This window comes from Melospiza georgiana, chromosome 3 (assembly GCF_028018845.1).
Source record: "Melospiza georgiana isolate bMelGeo1 chromosome 3, bMelGeo1.pri, whole genome shotgun sequence".
In the NCBI taxonomy this organism is placed as follows: domain Eukaryota; kingdom Metazoa; phylum Chordata; class Aves; order Passeriformes; family Passerellidae; genus Melospiza; species Melospiza georgiana.
In genome coordinates, this window is record NC_080432.1 from 35,144,394 (window position 1) to 35,165,212 (window position 20,819).

The 20,819-nt window shown below is 43.6% G+C and overlaps 1 protein-coding gene across 1 annotated transcript in view; it reads right to left on the reverse strand.

Annotated features, from left to right (window-relative positions):
* Positions 1-14,434: 14,434 nt before the first annotated feature.
* The window catches only part of RPS6KC1 (ribosomal protein S6 kinase C1), an 85,267-nt gene continuing 78,882 nt past the window's right edge, over positions 14,435-20,819 (reverse strand). The window contains exons 15-16 of the mRNA XM_058021093.1: positions 20,182-20,277; positions 14,435-17,046 (exon numbers count right to left, since the gene is read on the reverse strand). Of these exons, the coding sequence (XP_057877076.1) occupies positions 16,936-17,046; positions 20,182-20,277 (207 nt within the window). The 3' untranslated portion in view covers positions 14,435-16,935. The remainder of the gene's footprint in view (positions 17,047-20,181; positions 20,278-20,819) is intronic.

Below are 20,819 nucleotides of genomic sequence, written 5' to 3' on the forward strand. Positions count from 1 at the left end.
TGGGGCCGCACAATGGGGAGAAAAGTAAACAGTAAATAACTTGCCATTGAAAGATAAAAACAATAATCAAATCAAAATGGCCTGTTAAACAAAATATTTTTTAAAGAAATCTTTTATTTCTATAAAGTGAAATTTTATTTTACAAATTTTTACTGATTTCTTGGTAAAATATCCCAGCTGTTTTGCTTTTAACTTTCACTACTCTAGTTTTCTGCTTTTGTTTTCCTAGCCTAGGAGAGTTTTTCTAAGGAGATTATTTAAATAATCTTGAAACAATTATCTTCCACTTTTCAAAAATCAAAACTTTTACTGATTTGCTTTGGCAAAATACCGGAAAAATTAGTGACATTGGTGGCCTCAAGATTGCCAAGACGGGTTCCTGAACAATCCTGACCCATTCAATCCAGCAATTCTTCTCACCAAGTTGGGTTGCAAAGTGGGGACTATAGGGTTTATATTTTGAACCATAAGCCCAGGTACTTGGTTTGGATTGGTTGCAGGTATATCAGGTGCTGATTGGGCAATCAACACAATTATCTCTGAATTTGAGTCATTAACCTCTTGGCCATGCGTAAATCACAGGCAAGCACAACCTGACTCTGCATAACCTGTGCAGATAAATGTGTAGATGAGAAGACACCCCATTTTAAGAGGAGAGATGGTTCTGGCAGGAGAAGAGTCTTATCAAGAAACTGCCCCCATGGCCAATGGCAAGTTCCTATGGCAGGTGCTGGGTGACCCACAGCAAGCACAGATCAGGGATAAATTTGCTCACTTTCCACCATTTCATAAGCTGCTTTTGAAACTAGATCCCATTTTTCCCCTTCAAGCTGTTTTGCAGTCAAAGGCATTGCCTTTCCTTTATGAGAGAACTTTTGCCAAAAAGCAAAGAAGAAAAATCTGAATACACCTACCTTTCATGGAAATCAATTATTTAAGTCTTTCTCCCACCTGTCTGCTTTAGTCATTGCTTTCTCACACACCTCTGCCATTGTGCCCAACAGAAATGTCACAGAATCATAGAATGCTTTGGGTCAGAAGGGGCCTTTGAAGGTCGTCTAATCCAACAGCCCTACAATAAGCAGGGGCATCTTCAGCCAGAGCAGGTTACTCAGAGGTTGGAGGTTACTCAGATCCAATGGGATCTTGAATGTTTCCAGGGATGGGACACCCACCACCTCTCCAGGCAACCTGTTCCAGTATTTCACCTCTCTTGTTGTAAAAAAAGTCTTCCTTCTACCTAATCTGAAGCTTTTTTAGTTTAAAACATCTACCCCTTGACCTACCTGTCTTTTTAGAAAGTTTGTCCCCAGTTCTCTTGTAGCCCTTTTAGGCACTGGAAGGTGTTATAAGGTCTCCCCAGAGCCTTCTCTTCTCCAGGCTGAGCCCCAACTCTCTCAGGCTGTCTGCACAGCAGAGATGTTGCAGCTCTGTGAAAATTTTCATTAACCTCCTCTGGACCTCCTCCAACAGTTCCATGTTTTTCCTGTGCTGAATATAGTGGTGGAGCCTTCTACAGCAGCTTCATTTTCATTTAGCAACAATGCTTTTTTCTGAAAAATGAAGTTTCAAAATGTTGTAGGTGACAGGATTGAGGCAGGGATAATAAACTGCTGGAATTATGTACTGTGCTCGTTTATTGAATTTGATACCGAGCTGGGTTGCTCACCTGCTTTTTTCTTTCTAATGAGTAACACTGTTGTCCTGTTAATTACCACTTATTTTAAAGCTATGATTAATAGTTTTTAAATATATAATAACAGAATTAATAGAATACATTTCTAATGTTCCTATGTAGGAAGCAAAGGATCCTGTTCACTCAGAATTTCCACAAAGCCAAACCTCCAAGGTGTGTGGCTGCAACTGCTCTGAAATTCTTGTTGTCCTCAGCTGTGCTGGGAGGTGCTTCTGCTCCCTTCATTAGCACGGGGTGACTCTCCTACCATGCAGGAATTGCTTTGGAGCTGAGCCTGGGAGCAAGCACTCCAGGCAAAAGACAGCATTTCTAGTTAAGCACAGCATCAAATGGGCTTGTGCAATCCACTGTCACAAAATCCCCTTAAAACCAAGACATTAATGGGATTTTAAAAACAATAAATAAATATTTAAAACCCAATAAATTTTAACAACAGTTCAAGCAGATCTAGTTAAAGCTGTTCAAGTAAACAAAGGTACGATGGGTATAATCTTCCACATTTCAAAGCCAAGTCTGAAACTAATTGGACTTTGCAGGGAACTCCACCTACAGAAAATTATGTCATGGTTCTTTATTATAGAGATGCAATTCTCAGGCAGGCCTGGTGCTGAAAAAGAGTGAGGAGCAGGCACTCAGGGCAGTGAGCAGTGATTTTATTTCAGAGTGCCTATGTTTCTCTATGCCACCTAAAGCTGAGGAGGCTGCAGCATCGCTGGTGCTGCGTGTTTGCTGGGACACGCAGGGGGAGAAAGAGCAGCTGTGCCTGGAGCCTTCACTGTCCTGTCACAGGAGTGGCTCAGCCACACAGGAAAGGAGCAAACCAGCCCACAGCTACAAACTTGTCCTCTGAGACAGAGAATCATGCTGTCCTTTTGCACAAACCAGGGGGCTGCACCAGGATTACAGAAGCTTTCAGGTTTTCTTTAGGAAAAGCTCTTCTAAACTGAGGTAGCCTAATTATGAGACCTGAGTCTGCTACACAGAGCTCTTGTACCAGAAATGATGAGAGGGCCAATTGCCAGGAATAAACATTTACTGCATCAACAGGTGTTACATGTTATGCATCAATGAGGTGTACATCAGCGAAACATAAAGACCCAGCAAGCCAACAGCACAGCTATCAACCAGAACAACACAGCTATAAAATCCTAATTAGCCTCATACACATGTTATGGACATTTTTATTTATTGACATGGTCAAATTAACAGGCAGCAGCATTTATTTTTAATGATAGCCTTGAAATCAGCCCAGGAAGAAAGTTAGCATTAATGTTCAGAATACTGCATGCCATCCACATTTTTCCAGATGAAGGTATATTTAAAAATAATAAATAAATATTAACACCCTAATTAAGTTACCTTGAGCAGGTGAGAGAAATCCAGTTCCCATTCAATGCAAATCTTGTTTGTCCTGTTCTCAAGCTGTACAGGAAAACTACCCAGCAGGAGAAACTCAGCAAGCTCCATGGTTTTAAGTGTGCGCTTAATTTAGGTGAATGATGAGCTGTGTCTGTAAAGATTTGTGTTGGTCACCACTGAATGGAAGATTCCTGTGAAGCAGACAAGATGTAATTGCCAGTAAATATCAGTGCTAGCTTGGCCACACAACATTCACAGAGCAGGAGTGAATATCTTGGTATATTTGTTATTACAGTGGGGAATTTTGACAGTCACCCTAATCACTCTTTGAGACAGGTGAAGAGAAAGGAACTGGGCAGCAGCACAATTATCAGCTGGGTTAGAGGAAGCACACAGAACAAAGGAGATTGAAGAGCATTTCACAGGGTATTTTAAACAGGTTTACATTTGGATGAAGATATTAGGAGTTTTTGGATATTAAGCACTTGTGGAAATAAAATCATTGCTTCAGGCATTTAAAATTTACTTGCTAGAAGTGCCTTCACAACCAGACTGCCCACTTTAAAACTTCTGATCTACCCACCTTAAACAAGAATATTCCATAAATTGCAAAGAAAGACTGGGAAATGATCTGTGTGTAATAGCTGAACCAAGCAATTTGCCTGTTTTCATGAATTACTGTAATGTGTTCTGCTTGTAATTTCACTTGTGTACAAAGGATCACAGTTGCAAGAAGTACCAACATGTCATGTTCAAAAGTGATTCAAGAGTCTAATTTCATAGTCCAAAATGCTGAGACAAAAATTAAAAATTGAAATCATTGTTCTCTTCATTGCACTAGAAAGTTTTGCACTAAATCCTGCTCAGTGGTTTAGATATGGGGTGAAAATTGGAGGAAGAGGAAAGCCCTAAACCAGGACACACTATCAGAGGCTCCTTGGTTCTTTTGAGTTGGCATTCACGCATGTGCATGCTGTCTCAAGCTATTAAAAAAACAAAACAAAATAAACACATCAACCCCCTCCCCCCCCCCAAAAAAAAAAAAATCAATTTTCACTGAAAGATTTTGTTTTTTTTCAGGGAAGTAAAGGTCTGTAAGCTTACCTGAGAAAAAGTTTCTCAGCTGATTTTATTTTTTTTAAATGGTGATGAATGACCCACATTAAAGGTGGGGGAAGGATCCAATTCCTGCCCACAAGGGAGAAGAGTGAGGCATGGTGGGCATCTTGGGCTGCAAGAGCAGGCACAGGATAGGGCATGGGCTCGCAGGGCAGGTGCCTGTAGCTCCTGGCCAATCTCGGCCTCTGTGGGGTCTCTGAGAGGGGCTGAATTATTGTGCCCAGGGAGCTCCCCCCCATGCTGGCCAAGTCAGGATACATTTTTTTAGCCTTTCCTCAAGTGATAGAAATATCTAGGGGAGGGCAAAAAATAGGGGAGGGGGGGAAAGGGACGCAGTTTCCAGTATTTGTCATTATTATAGGTTATATATACAGGAAGAAAGTTAATTAAGCTTTAAAAAATCCATCACACATCAATGGGTGCATTTTAATGAGTACAAAAAGTTGAGATGTTTACTGCCAATTAAAGTGGTTTTTAAATAAGCATTAATTAACACGGAAATTCAGAAGAAAGTTATACCTTGTCAAAGAAAGGCCAGTGCAGTCTATGCCCACTTCTGCTCCCATTCATACTCAGATAGTAATTACCACCAACCCTATATTTTCCATAATAATGAGGAGAGGCTGTCATGGCTGTCAAACAAAAACAAAACAAAAAAAAAAAGAAAAAAAGAAAAAAAGGTGCTGCACAAAAATACTCTCAATCTGAAGTAAACTTTTGTTTTTAAATATATAATAAAAAGCCACAGGAGACAGCAGTGTAGAGCATGGCGGTGAGGGGCGCAGTCAGGCAGCCATGCCAGGGGCAGCTGCACACACATGGCTCCTCCCTAGGGAGCAGAGACTTTGGATTTTGGGAGGAAGCCTCCCCAGACAGTCCAGCTGAAGAAAGACCCAAGAAAAGCCAAAACCAAGCAGTTGTTTCATCCCTAGCACTGTAACTCGTGGAGGAGCTGATTCCCCTGTTAAAGCTAGAGGAGCTGGTTTTTTCCACAAACAAGTGCTGACAGACCAGCTCCATGCTTCCCAAAGTCAGGTCAAAGCAACCACTGCAAATAAGTTCAGCTTCCATGTGCACTTCCAGCTGGTCCAACTGGTGACATGGGAAACAGTATGACCCTCAATTCTGTCGCTTCTCCATTCTTAAGGATTTCTTAATAATTGTCAGGAGTTTCAGCTCTATTTCAGCTAGTGTCAAATCCTGAGGGAAGAGCAAAGGAAGTGATTTCTCCCATTGTTAGTCAGGTGAATGTTTAAATATCTTAGGAAAACCTTTCCTCCCCCAAATGAATCTTAGGCACCAAGTAAGATTTTCAAACGGCCTTATTGAGAACGGCTTCTCTCCTCACTTCCCCAGCTGTGGAGAAACAAAAACCCCACTGCCTTTTCAGCCAGCAGAAGAGGCAGGTCCCATTCCCAGTGGCCTAACAAATTTTGGACAAATATTTGGTGTAGTGTTTTTAAAGTTAATTTTAATAAATATCCAAAACCCCAGAAAAGAAGGCTGTAGATATGCACAGACTCCTGTTCCTGCCCCTCGGCATGTCACTCAGACAGTGTGCAGCCTCTCTGTAGCTTGTGTCTATCAGGGAGTTTCTGGGAGCCTTTTACCTACTCCGTGTCCACAGACAATATCTGCAATGAAATAAAAAAGGAGAGCATTAAAAGCCATGGAAGTTTTGTTGAATTTAGCTGGATAGGGCCTTCAGATCTTGCAATAATCTTTCTAACATACCTGATGGCACTACAGAGGAATATTTTATTGCTAGAAATAGTTGAGCGATTACTTCAGAGAAAGGACGGACGTAACACAAAAGAGTTTCCAAGAGCCGACAGGAAGGAGTGTTGCTCATGCAAAATTCCACATTAGGTGTTACAAAAATAATAAAAAAAACCACCGGCCCTTGTGATGTCTGAACTCCCTGACACTGATGTATGGACAGGGGAACAGAGGAGGAAAACGACAGGGAGAGCAAAGCAAATACACTGGGATGCTTATGAACTGAATACAGGAGACAAGTGTCACAAGTTGACCCTCTGTGTTTGCACTGAAATTTGACCACTCCAGACAAAATTCCTTCAGTGGGTTTTACCTGGTTGGAGTTCAGTTGATAATGGCTATTTCTTACAGTATTGTGACATCAATGCTGTTAAATCAAGACTTCAGAGGAGGAGTTACAACTTTAATTCCTAAAAAAGCCATTGTAAGACCTTTATGTTTTCCTTAGAGGGATGTGACCCAGCTCTGATTAAGGGCTGGAATAAATAAGCATTGTGCATAGAGTGGCACACCAGGAACACAGCTTCCTTTGTAACAAATGAGCTGCACACATCCAGGGCAAACACTCTCTCCATGATGACTGCAGAAAAGCCCTGTTGTATTCCATGCTAGAAAATCTCTGACTTCCTGTAGAAGAGCTGGCCAGTGCTCAGGGTGGATGTACTGTACATCATCCTCTGGGACTCCTATGGCAGCAACACCTGGACACCAGCACAGGAGGTTCTTATCATTCAGGAGCAAGGAAAACAAGCAAGAAAGTTGTGGTGGATATAAATCATGTAGGGTGGATATAAATCATTAGGGTGAGGGTGGCAATGGGCTGGGGAACATCTGGGAAATATCAGGGACCTGAAGAGCTCAGTCCCAGCAGGATCAGTGGTACCAAACACTGTGGCTTCAGCCCCAGTGTTTTTTTCAGGCCCTCTGATGTGAGACCATTAGAGCTGTCAGTTCTCTGGGGCTGAGAATGTTCCCTCCTTCAGGCTTCCACATGGGTTGGATGAGATTGTAGCATAAAGACAAAATAGTGCTACCTCACTGAAGACAGGAGTTTTTCTCTTATCTATCAGACTTTTGGGTTGGTGTCCTTCTCCAGCTGGTCCAATTCACACTTAGTTGGAATGGGGACTATACAAATCCCACTACTGGCAGGAATTCTTGGTGCTTGGGGTTTTGCATAATAAAAAAAGTTAGCCTCCAGCCAAAAATCCTGTTCAAAAAAACAGTGGCAACAACAGTCATACTATCAACAGCAGGCTTAAAAGATGGAAACCTGAAGAAACCCATTCTGCTTTCAGTCATCTTCTGGACAGTGCACTGACCCAGCTCTGAAGGTGGACTCTGAATTCAACTGACTGTCAGAGCTCTGCAGTTAGTCTCTTAAAATGATGAAAGATGAAGGACAGAAAGAAAGCTTTTGTTTAAAAAGGCCTAGCTGAAGGTTGACTTATGCTTTAAGCTAAAAGGGATTCTAATTCTTCCAAAGCTTCTAATCTCATTCAGAGTATTGAGATTTTTTTAATATTTCTCATTCATATAGGAATATTTTAATAGCCACATAAACTTGAACTGCTCTTGGCCTCAACATACAAGCTGTAAGGATGTACTAAAAAGAAGGGAACATGCTTTTAAAATGTTAGAATGGAAAGAAAGCCAGCATTTCTGCAGCAAACCACCCTTTTGGTGGCTAGGACACAAGTCAGAACCAAGTCCATCTAGAAAAAGACTAAAAAATAAATGAAAGTAAAAACTGCTGTCATGTGAATGAAAAAACCAACATTCAATGAATAACTTGGTTGCAAATGGAACCCCCTCAGGAGGCACATATATGGAGAGAGGAGGAGGAGATATTCCCTTGGGAGTAATGTAGGAGCTGTCCAGGCTCCTGAGGCTTTGAGTGAGGGTGCCTGGTCTAGCCAATAAGCAAAGCTGTGCCATACTCTTAAGACTGTATTTTATGCTGTTTTGTTTTGTTTTGTTTGGTTTTGTTTTGTTTTGTTAAATCAATGAAAAAAAAAAACCCTACCTGTACTCTCTGAAATCAGTGGAAACCTGATTTCTTTGCATGCTGATCTCTGCAGCCTCAGCAGACCCAGCTGGCCAGGTGAAGTGTCCTTCCACAGGGCACAAGCATCATGACACAAGTGTAAATCTCAATATAACCAATGTCTTGCACCAACACCAGAACTTAAACCAAAATGAAAACATCAGACAATGTTGGCTTGGCCTGGACTTGCCGGGAAACTGATAAAAAGTCTCAAAACCCAGGAGCACCACCGGGTTCAGCTCCATGAGCAGTTACAGCTGTAGGACAGACAGCTTGCCTGTACCAACCACTTCAAGCATGTACAGCTTTATTTGTGATCCTGAAAGAAATGCACATGTCCTTCACTGCCACATAAACATAGTGACCCGTCTCTCTAAAAACCAACTTGACAGTTCTACGTTTTTTGTACAACTGAGCAATAGGTTCCCATTTCAGTGAGGCCTTCTCTTTTGGTCTCCCCTCAATAATATACCTTTTGATTCAAAAATCACTTACACACCAGAAACATTTTGAAAGGACTAAAGAGATGCCACACTGCAAAGAGGGTCCAAAGAAAATCTCCAAAGACATCTCTCTTTTTTGCCATTGACTGTGTGGCAGGAGCCCTGATTTACACCTCTCTACCTGTTCAAGTGACAAAGGTCAACAGAAAATTTCCAAAACGGAAACAAATCTTTAATTTTAGATACTACATTTCCAGAGATGAGGCCAACAATGTGACAAGATAGTATGCTGGTATGAAGGTGGATATTATTGTGAAATGGGTGGGAGGTCAAAAAGCCACCCCCGAGCTACAGACAGGAGGTGACCAGTAGCACAGGTTCCATATCCCTGTGCCAGAAAAGCCAAACCAAAACATAAATCCTCACGTGCCTTTGCACACGTGCTGCAAACCAAGGTGTGGGACTCCTAAAGGGGCCGTGCCAGTGCTGGTGTCACATCACACACAGGACCTAAGGTCTGCCAAGAGAGCTGCTACCTCCATTGTAAATTCAGCTTGCCAGATATTTTTTATTTGAAAACCAAAAATTATACACTTTCTAGAGGGAAAAAAAATGAGAGAGAAAAATATTTTTTCTAAAATCTAATTGACATAACAAAAAAAATAGAGTACTGTGTTTCCAAGAGAGTCTGAATAAAAACACACCCTGAAAACCTCACGTGAAACAGCTCTGAGCATTTAGAGGTTTCTCATGCATTGTATTGTAAAACAGCAGCTCGTTCTTTTCAGAGCAGCAGAGGTAAGAGCACACAAATGATTAAACAAGGAGGTTTAACTATCTTGCACTGACGAGGAATTTGTCAACATGGGCTCGGTATTTTTGCAGCTCTGCAGCAAATACTGTGTGGCTGCAGGAGTCAAACAGCTGTCTGTCAATAAAGCTATTCTCCTCGCTGGAACATAATAGCACAGACTCAACATGACCCTCAGAGGCCTCTTTAAGCTGCCTGGCTGTCTCCTCCTTCTCCATCCCTCCAGAGTCCTTCCCCAGCAAGCTCTGAATTAAAAGGGAGAGGGAAAAAAAAAAAAAAAAAAGAAAAAAAGTATTAGAGTCTTTTCTACCCATCTTAATATTAAAAGTGACTTAACCCTGGGCAAGTCAGTCTACACACACAAGCCTGAGCGAAAGCAAAGTTAGGGAAAGACAGCTTTGATTCACCGCACGTGAAGGGCTACTGACAATCCCTTTTAATAGAGCTTGCAACATTAATGTCGCCAGAGCCACATGTGACACCCATTAGGGCCAGGGAGAGCTCCCACGCATATATTTCAAGGAAGCAGTAGATTCCCCGGTCCCAGAAGCTGTCTTCATTACAAAAGTCTAATGCATTTTTTATTATTCAGCCTTCAGTGGAAATGTCACCTTTCTAAAGCAAGCTGTTATCGTGTGTTTCCCATGCCAAACACATGGCCTCTAAGGAGAGGGTTTTATCTCTACATTTTTAGTGATTTGTATTTCTCTTTCAAGGAGCTCCATGCCTTAAGGCACCTGAAACGCTCACAGCACAAGAAGGTGAGGTTACGCGGGATGCTGCCGATGAGGACAAAAAAACCCAGGGCCGGGAGCCGGCGCAGCTCCCAGCAGCAGCCGCCCCAGCCGATAATTCACCTCCTTTAGCAGATTTAATTATCATCCCTGGTCTTGCTTGGGACCACATCCTCAAAGAAGCAGGGCGCCCACCAAGCGCCGCCACGGCCGCCTGACAGCGCGGCCAGCACCACTGCCCGGCGCCTGCCAACCAGCCAGATGCTGCCACATATTGGCATCTGGGGCCTGGAAAAGCAACTGCGGGCTCCGTTTGGCGGCCAATCCTGACCCCGACAACTGAAGGAGACAAAAGGAAGATAGACGGGAGCGGGGGGCGGAAATCTCTCCTGACAATTTCACTGGTAAAGATTTAGACAAAAACCTATTGTTTCATCGCTCTCCAAATGAATAAGTTTCGGAGAGGAGAAGAAAAAGAACCTGCCCGGCATATTCTAAATGCTGTCAGAGTGCAGGGTGCAAGGACAAGGGATTATTTATGAAAAGAAATAATGAGGAAACCAGATGCCTGCCTTTCTCAGCCCTCTGCGCTCCAGTCACCCTAACGGGGCTTGTGCAACCCTGCTCATCAAAGACTTCTCAGCCTTAAAACGCAGGGCAGGCTCTCAGTAACTCTTCCCATCTCTGCCACCAGGCAAAATGCCCTCCCTGTTTTATAGGGAGGCCCCCACAGTAAATCAGAGGCACAGCAAAGGCTGAGGGAAGACTAGCAGATCTCACCCCAGCCAGGGAGAGTAACTGAACTGCCATATTAACTGCACCCACCAGAATAGCACAGAAACCAAAACAGCATTAAAAAAAAAAAAAAAAAAAAAAAAAAAAAACACTCAAAAATTATAAAAAAAAAAACACGCTTATTTCACTAACACCAGGACTGAAATTGCATGGGTGTGCTTAAAGTAGGAAAGCAAACAAGCTTTCTATACCTGTTTCCAATGAAATTGGCTTCTCTCTGTAATTGAAGGGTAAGCTCCTGACCCCAGAAAAGTCAATGGGAAAACTCCCAGTGAAGTTAATGGGGCTGGGACTTCACACTGAGAGGTTGCTTTACCCTGGGAAGGTGATTAACTCAGGACTCGGCAGTACCCCAGAGCACCTGTCAAGGGCCTGCAAGGAGCCAGAGCAGCCAGGGTCCTTCTCAGGGGAACTGCCCTCTCACCTCACCCTGCTGTGCGTGCTGGGCCTGGCAGGGGCAGATGGCAGGGGAGTTCTCTGAGGCCAAAGAAGACATGAAGCTGGAAAGGATGCAGACCAAGGCAGCAGAGTAGCAAATTTTAAAATCTGGAGAAAGGGTATGTGCCACTTGGCTCATGATCCATGCTGTTGAAGTAGCTCTTCTCCATGCTGGTTTGTAAAGGAAGATTATGAGCTGGCAAATGTCAGACCACAGAGCACTAGCAAGACCCCGAGTGGAGCGTGGCTGGCCAGAGCCATGCTCTAAATCATGGCACACCACTGGTCTCTCTCATGGAGGCTCCTTCCTTGTTATCCCAGCGCTGCACGAGGTGCCGTAAAGCTCTCGTTACTCACACCCTGCTGGGGGAACCAATTTCCCAACGCTTTTACAGTCCCTGTACTTTCATATTGTGGGAGTAACCCTCTCTCTTTGCTTCACCAGTGCATGGGGATAACAGCTGCATTTAATAATCTGCTCCTGTGTGCCAGCATTTTGGGGCAGCATTTCAGAATCAAGGGCACAGAGAAGGTAAGAAAATCTATGACCAAGGCTGAAGGATGTAACACAGGACACCGATGGAGAGAGCTAAGGAAACCTAGAAAATATCCTGTAAATAAATGGCTCAGCTCATGGAAGGGGATGGGAGAAACTGGCACAAGTGAGGTTGTATCAAAGCAAAAAGTCTCTTCTCCAAGGCAAAGAAAAAAGAGGTTAGCAAGGCTCTGCTAAGACCACTGACCTCAACAACTGCTCATTCCTTATCTGGTCCATCTTTATCCAGCTCCACCACTTGGCAACAGCCCAGTCTAGCTTATTACCCTGAAAAGACTTTTCTCAAACTTGCCACTCTTAGGATCTCAGCAGCAAAGCACCAAGGTAACCACCCACAGCCTACCCAAGACAACACCAATTCCTCACTGCCCAGAGCTGCACATGTCCCCAGCCTTCCCGCACATCACAGAGCCACTGCAGTCCTCTGGCAGCAGCACTAATCCCTCCTGATGGGTCCCTGGGCCAAGAAGATGGAGACAGAGCAGCCTTTGGAGAAGGAGAGCCTCTGATCTGCCAAGAGACAGTGAGGTCCTGTTGGGGCAGCACATCAAGCTGTCGCCCGCTGCCAGGAGTCTGGAGCATCCTCTCTGCTGTACCCTGATTAGCCTCCTCTGCCCCGCAGCAGGGGTGCAGGAGATTTCACTGCACAGCACCAGCGAGCGGTGGGATCACTTCCACCGCTTTGCCACTCACAAGTTGGGATTTTCTTGAGGACAACGCAACCTTTGGGCCAGGGCTGCCCAGCTCTGCTCATGCAGATGGCTCAGGCAGGAACTAGCCCTCCACCGGCCCCGCGGCGCAGCAGCCAGCCCTGCGCTGCCAGTCTCAACCCCTGCTGCCAGCAGCAGCTGCTCGGCACCTTTTAAGCAAGTCCCATTTCCCCTCTGGGAGTTGGCTCTGCCACCCCTTCCCAAACGGCAGCTGGAGCCACGCGAGGCACCCTGTCCCGGGGGCTGCCAGCATCCCTGCTGCTGCTGCTTGGCCCTGTCCCTCAGTCCCCCCCTGGCCCCAGACCCACTCCCCTAAGCAGGAGCTCACCCCAGCCCGGTGACCTTGCCACAGCCCTGTCCCCGCGCAGCGCTGTGGTGTGACACCCACAGGGGCCCGGCCAGAGGCACAACCACACAGAAGGTCCTCAGGGTGGCCAAAGTCCCAGACCTGGTCCTCACTACACCCTAAGCTACCCTTTGCTGGGGGCACATGCCAAACAGCCACCATTAATGCCTGTGGTGCCACAAACTACCGCAGGGCAGAGCCCTCAGGGCGGGAGCATGGCTGAGGGGAACAACAGGCCCCGGGCCACGCAAGGGCCTCTCCAGTGGCGTCTCCCACAGTCCCCTCAGGACACCAGGCAGCAAGCACGGCACTCCTCAGGGAACAGCCACTGAGGGAGGGAATGGGCAACACTCAGCAGGGCGCTGCTGCAGCAAACCAATCCCGCACACCAAACCAAACCTCTCGGGGCCTGCAAAGAGCTGTGGGGCTCTGATGTGAAAGCCACGGGTGGCTCAGCCGACGCACAGAGCTGAGGGCTGGCTGCCAGAGGTGCTGCTGACTGGAGGAAGGGATGGTGCCCAGCCACAGGATGGCACATGCCGGGGCCCAGGAAACAACCCCCTACATGGAGCACAGGACCAGGCAGCAGCCAGGAGCCAGAGCACTCAGCCCACAGCACAGCCCTCACAGAAAGCAAAAACCCAAAGAAACCAACAATTGTACTTTTTCATTTTATTGCTAAAATCCCTACCATAAATCTCACCACAGAGGAAGTTTCTGTTTCTCCAGCTTCCTACTCAGTGTCCTTGAGAAAACAAATGATACCACACTCAAAAAAAAAAAAATCCTATAGTGGTTTACTTCGCACTTCCCTGTACCTTGTTATGCTGAGTGCTTCATTTAGAGAGAGCTGACCTCCCCAGCCTTCTTCATCCCAGTGCCCTTCGCTGCAGGGACACACCAAGGAACAGGTTAGCACTGGCGAGAGGAGCGGGGTGGATGTTCCGGCACGGGTAACCCTGCCAACTCAGCATCCCAAAGGTGCGCCCGCAGTCAGCGTGACAGTGACTGCTGTCTGCCAGGTGATTTTCACAGGAGACACAGGAGCTGTGCTACAAGAACAGAAGCTGTGAATACAGCCATTCAAAGTTATATCCCTTGTATTTCATGAGATGCACTTTCTCCTATAGGTCTGGGCAGGGGCCCAGGCTTACCTCACGGCAATTCTACCTAGGGCAAGCCTTTGAACATTTTGTATCCCAGATTTTCTTAGTAGGACACAAAGAATATTACAGGGTTCAACAGGGTGCAAAGAATTACCACTTTGAGGTGCCCCAAGTGTGTAATCTGCTGTACCTGAACATCCAGAGGAGAATAGGAAAATCTATAGGTTTATTTTACCATGTTTTACATAGACTGTAGCTAATTCTTGTGGGGAAAAAAGGCACTGATTTGTTTTGCTGTTAGCTACTAGGTGTAACAGAAGGAAGTGGGAATGAACACTCATCCAAATGGAGGTGTGCATCACAGGGCTTTGTGACAGGCACCAAAAAGAAGGTATCTAGAGCATTTCAACCAATTAAAGCAAAGGACAAAAAGCACTGATAGGTAAGGTCAGTCTTCAAGAACAAAATGTGAAGTTCAGAAAGCCAAGGCCTGAATTAGGTTTGAAAGGTTTTGTTTATTAAAGGAATACATGTAAACACCAATACAACATAATACATGTTCAAGGAAAAAATAAAAATAGAAGCAGGATTGGTTTTGTGCAATTAACTCCAGACCGTGCTTCCCTTGACAAACAATTATCTGAGTCAGTGGTAATGTTACAAATACTTGTAGCATCTCAAAAGCTCATTTCTGGCAAGTCATACTGCCATTCCTTCTACTTTCCATGATCTAGATTTCCTCACTACTAACATACTTGAAAAAATATGTTGATGTCATTAACTAAACCGAATGCTTTGCAGTGAAAGTGACTGATCATCTGGTTTCTGCCAGAACAGGGTTCTCCTGCTGCTGCTCACAGAAACCAGTTTGTGCTCCTGTGCTATCTTATCCTGCCTTTGCTTACAGCCAGCACACGAGCACAACCTGAACACAACCGCATTTCCAAGTAACATGGAAAATACTTTTTTGTACAGTTATCACCAGGCAAATGCAATGGGACAGATCAACACAGGCAGGGGCATTATCTGGTGGCTGGGCTGGAGAGCCCCAGGGAGGGAGGGAGTCAGGTGGCTGAGGGGAGGGAGGCTTTCCTTGAGCGAGGAGCCCTCTCCAGAGTCCCAGCCAGGGCAGTGCTGGGAGGAAGCTGGGGATCAGTTTGCTCTCTGCATTAGAGATTTCCGACACAGGAAGTTGTTCCTGTGGCTCACCTGAGGGAGTTCCTGTTATGAAGCCAGAGGGTGGCGGGTTGAAACGCAGCTTCTGCGGGTGATGTAATCTTGGACAGCCCTGGCTAGGCAGTGATACCAGTGACCTGGTTACAACCTGCAGTGTTGTGACAGCCCCTCTGCTGGCCTGGTGATCACAAGAAAGGGAAGAAAAAAAAAAAAGAGGGGAGTGGAATAATTTTTAAAGGAAAAAGAAAAAGTTTCCAGATTTCCTTTGTTTAAGTGAAGCATTTTCCTTTTCCACTTTATTTGAATACATCGACCTGGTGTCTAACAGATGGAGACTGTACAGATGCACTTTTGGGAGTGCCCATAAAATACACTGCTAAAATACAAATGGAAGGATACCTCTTTTTTTTTAGAGTTGTAAATTCAGTAATCGTTGCTGTCTCCTCACTTTCCCAAAGGAATTTGCCCTTTGTTCTCCGGATAAAGCTGGGCAGAAGAAGAAAAAAGGGGGGGAAAAGAGTGCAAGCAAAGGGAATATTTAGGAAAAAACCCACGGATACATAATCTGTACATTGCAGTGTACAGCATTTATACATCAGAAACCCATACAGGCATGGCTGCTTAGCAGCACTAGCAGCACTCAGCAAAATATTCTGCATGTCTTATATTCTTCTCCCATTCTCCAGACATTTTTAGCAAACAAACAGGTCAGCTAATTGGCTCCTACCCAAGTCTTACCCACTAGGGTTTCCTCAGAGATGTCACTTAGTCATTTGGCATGAGCAAATCACAGGCTTCTTCCTGTTCAAGCAGCAGAGTGGGTGAAGGCTTTCTTTGATTTATTAAGACTATTAACAAACAAACTGGGGAGTTCAGAAGCTTCCTCAAGCACAAGAACACGAGCAGAAAGGATTTTTTCCTGAAGTAGCAGCTAAAAATAGGACACTTAGAGGAAGTAAAGTTCATTAAGTGATAAAGCAGTGGCTGCAGCGATGAAAGAAGAGTTTTTCCTTTTTTATCTATATATTTATTTAGTGTTATGTGTTCTTGCTCCTTATTAGAGTGCTAAAGCAGTGTTTATCCAGCTGAGGAAAAGAAGATTTCCCTTTCTGTAGTGACTTTAACATGTAGCTCATCAAATACAATAGTCAAGAGTTTTAAACAGACATTGCCAGCCAACAAAGTACAACATTTGACAGCGTTATTTGCCTTTCATATGCTCTTTCCAGAATGGGAAATGATATGCTATTTTCAAGACACATTCTGCAGTATTATGCAACAGTTTTCTTAATTTTTAATGGATATATTATTTTTAATGTGTCAACTTTTGCATAAAGCATTTTAGTATTTTATTTAGTATTTTCTTTAGCATATACCGTTAATAAATTATTTGCTTTTTCCTTCCCTGCCCCCCCAAGAGCTGCACTTAGCATAGGGAAATGGTCTATTGACACAATAAAAAAATACTTTCAACTGGCACAGTCTATAGACACCTCCATCACCAGACAAAGCACCAGGAGGACATTCCTGCCCCTGCTTATCTGGCAGTGCCAGACATGCTGCCCAGGAGTTGCCTCACAAACCTTCCTTTGATGAAAGGACTCACACACACGTAGCAACCAGCTGTGGTAAAAATAAGCCAGCACCCTGTACAACCAGTGATTCCTGTTAAAAGTGTTCACTTCTGGCTCTGTTGCTCCAGCATCCTTTAGCCATTACATCCAAGTGGTTTGAGACATCCAAAGGAAGCGAGTCAGGGTGCTCCTGTGCCAGAGAAACTTGTCCAGTTGACCTGAGTTTGTTCAGAGGGCGCGTGTCTCTCATCTCTGCAGATCTGCCCATTCTATAAGGGCAAAAAATGGATGAGATTTGATGTCTTCAACACCAGCAACGCCAGCACCAAGACGCTCCGCAGGATTAAACTGCAAAAGCTTGACATAAAAGAAAAAAACACATGATTCAGTGAGTAAGAACAAAAACAACTGCTTAAAAGTTACAGAAAGGTCTAAGGTAAGGGACATCCTACTGTTTTCCTGCTCTATGAATTACTTTCAAGAGTGCAAAAGCATACTTGAAATTCCTAAAATCCAGTAAATGGAAGAAGACTCTCCTTTCCTTGAGTATCAGTCTTACAGTCTTCAGAGACTACTGATCACAGCATGCAATTCCCTGAAGCACTGCACACTGGGACTTCATTTCAAGTGTAACCTCATTTTAAAAAGAGACAGCAGCAGCCAGAGCCTGCATCAGTAGAACTCTGGACGCTGCGTTTGCTTCATGTTAACCTTTGCTCACACCACTGTGTTATGGCTACATCAGAGACAGCAGTCTGTAACTTTCCGTTTCATAAATTTTGAGCTGATCCTAAAATATCAGGATAACATAGCCAGCTCTCCATTTCCTAAAAAGAAAAAAAAAAGTTTTAAAGAGTCCTACAAATGGCCTAAAACTGAAAAGTCAAAACCCCAGTGAAAGAAACAAAACAGCCTAATGGCTTCATGGAAATTTCCTGAAACTCAGCACCTCATTTGCTTTTTAGTTGTACATCACATGCTGAATTCATGTGAGAAGGAAATCACAATATTTACATCTGTTTAAAGATACCAATCCATATAAAACAGAATGCAAAGGTAAACTCCAAAGAGACTAATAAAGACACACAAACATATTTTGCAGTTTTCAAGAAGTGTTTATACTCTATTCAATTACAGCCAGTACAAAGGCATGATCTCTTGCTTGCTTTTTCTGCAACAGCTAATAGGATAACTTCTCCCAGTTGTCACTTGGAAAAATGTGTATTCATATCTTGATGCAGTCAACATCGAAGTGAGCCTACATCCATAAACATAGGAATTTACACATTTTAAGATGGCTCTGCTACTTGCAGTCACAGTGTCACACAGTAAAAGTAGCTTGCTGACAGTGAATGGCACTGCTCTGGTATCTCCCACAAGCCACAAATGCAGCCAGGGTGTATCAGTCTTCCCTGGAAATACAGGCAGCACCAGCACAGGAAAATCACGCATGGTCACTTATTTTCTGGAGTCTGTCCTTCCAGAATAACTTTAATTTCAGAAAACAAATGTAAACTGAAACAGACACCTATTGAAAAGTCACATTGCATGTTTTGTTGGTAGTAGAACTTGAAGGTTCCTGAAAACAAAAACCTGAGTGCAAAATTCCTAACGAACATCAAAAAACAACTTTATCTTTCAGCAGAAATAAACAGATCTCTGTTTTTCAGATGCTGGCTAAATGAAGATGATGTTTACAATGAAGTCACCTGGACTGGATGCCACAGCAGGAGACAACTCCTGACACAATTTTCTGTATAGCTGAACACTGATCCCGGAGAGTTACTCTGTGATGTTTTGACCTGTTTACCCTTGGCAGTGGGGGGAAGGAAAGTCGCAATGACAAATTGCTATCCATGCCAAGAGAGCTCTCTTCCTTTTCCTGACAAGGCTTCCTTAACAATGAATGGCAGCTTCCTTGGATAGTCACACAACAAAAATGTGATTTACTGCTTCGTATAGCCAAACCTCCACCAGATAAGTCACCACCCTACACAAGACAGCTTGATCTAACAGGCACTGGGGAAACTGTTCTCTGAACAGACATGGCCTTGTAACACAGCTGTGAGGGGCAGAAATACATTTGCCACTTAAACTCACCAGTGGCAAAAGAGACATTCTTTGGCATATGTGAAAATAGGCAATACATCAGAATCATACTAATAGTAGTACTAATAATACTATTAGTACTTATAATACTATATTAATTATTATTAGTCTACATCCAAAAACAATCCTGCAATGGCAGGGACACATGGACTGGACGACTTCATTTGTCTTCTAGTCTTAATGGGAGAATTCCCTTCATTAAATGTGATTTTGCTTTCCTCCAGCTATTTGTCTCTTATGGCGTAAAAATTTGCTACCGTCCAACTATATAAATGCAGAATATATAGAAATGGATTTTTCTTTAATCATTTCCCTTTCTACCTTTGCCAGACATGGACTTTCACCTTCAGTGACTTCATGTCACTTAGTCAAAATAGGTGGTGTCCAAACATACAGTTCCATTTCCACTAATCATTTCACAGTAACAGCACAGAAATCAATCTGTCACTGGATCTTCTCACTCACTGAATTTTCAAATTCTGTTTCCTTTGTTTTCTTCAAGAAATACTTTTTCCACTTTGCTCTGTTGAAAACTACATCTAAGTCATGCCACTATTTATGCACCCACTAGCAAGATCCTCTTCAAAGCTAAACAGCACAATTTGCATATATTGTTGCTACTTCTCAAGTGGAACAGGTCAGATCTAGGCACCACTTCCACAGCTATGTCAAAATTAACTAGCAGGAAGATTGCATTAATTGAATTTCAAGACCCTGAACTATATGTGCAGTTATGACTACCTAAAGTGTGAGTAAACTAAACCCATCAAACAGTACTATTTCCATTAATTTTAAAATGGTGTATCAGTCTGGAAGCTTGTCTATATCTTACAATTTTGCCTTTTGTCCAACCTACCCACTTATCTTCTGACTACAAAAGTCATTGGATTCACCATTTAAAGTACTTTTCTTTAAAAATGGCATCCAGAAGGTTTCCTGGAGGAGAGCTACACACTTTCAAGCACAGCAAGGTCATAACTTCAAATCAGTGTGCTACAGGTTTTGTAGCACTTTGAGTTATTCTGCTGAATTGGCATCAGCATTTTTTACTTTATTTCACTACAATGTTTCCACGAACATTTAGGGCAGAATTCCTAAAACGTGCATCACCAGCAGGTGTTTCCAAAGCGTTTGCCAAACTTGTTCTTTGAAGAAATGGCAAAGCACTCCAGTTTTCTACAGACCCAGCTGGCAGCAGAAGTCAAAGTTTGCAAATGCAACAAGACAACTGGGCAAAATTCATCAGTGCTGACAAAAGGGCCATCCACGTTCCTACCAGCAGCTTACTGGTTTTACATTTACTTCACTAGAACAAATTAGGTAGGTAAGTATTTGTCCCATCCACACATGCACATAGACAAAACAAATTCTCCCCTCACCTACCTGCTGAATCAGTGATCTGGCCTCCTTCGATACATGGTCTGGTATATTCAAAGAAGTATGAGTGTTTATTCCTGATGGATGGCACTCAGCCAGAGACTAGAGGAGAAAAGGAAAAACGGATAAAGTAAATCAAAGCAGGAAAGCATATTTATTGATTTCAAAACTGCAGTGTTGGATTATCTCCTACTATCCATGCAAATTTAACACACAAAGCCAAAATTCAGTGCTTCCTAGTGTGAAGTACTGGTTCTGGGAAGAATGTCTACAGGTGCTGAGGAGCTCCCTGAGTTAGAGCTTTAGAACATTTACGTCTTAAAGCTTCTGTTCTATTGCTCAAATTTGAAGAGCCTGGGAATTTGGTGGACTTTGCTTTCTTTGTGCAGAGCCATCAACCAATCACCAGTTTGATTTGGTCGATCCCTCTTTGCCTCAAAATACTGAATTAATGTGTAACAACAATATATGGCTTCTACACAGTCTCAGGAAATACTACTGGAAGTATTAGGGCAAAAGTTTTGTACATGTACAGATGGAATGTTAGAGAATTTGGATTTCACTGCAGCTAAGAGGGCATCATGGTTTTGGTTATTTTTTCAGTCCTTAGTTTGGTACAGCTCTATTAAGTTGTTCTGCTGAAG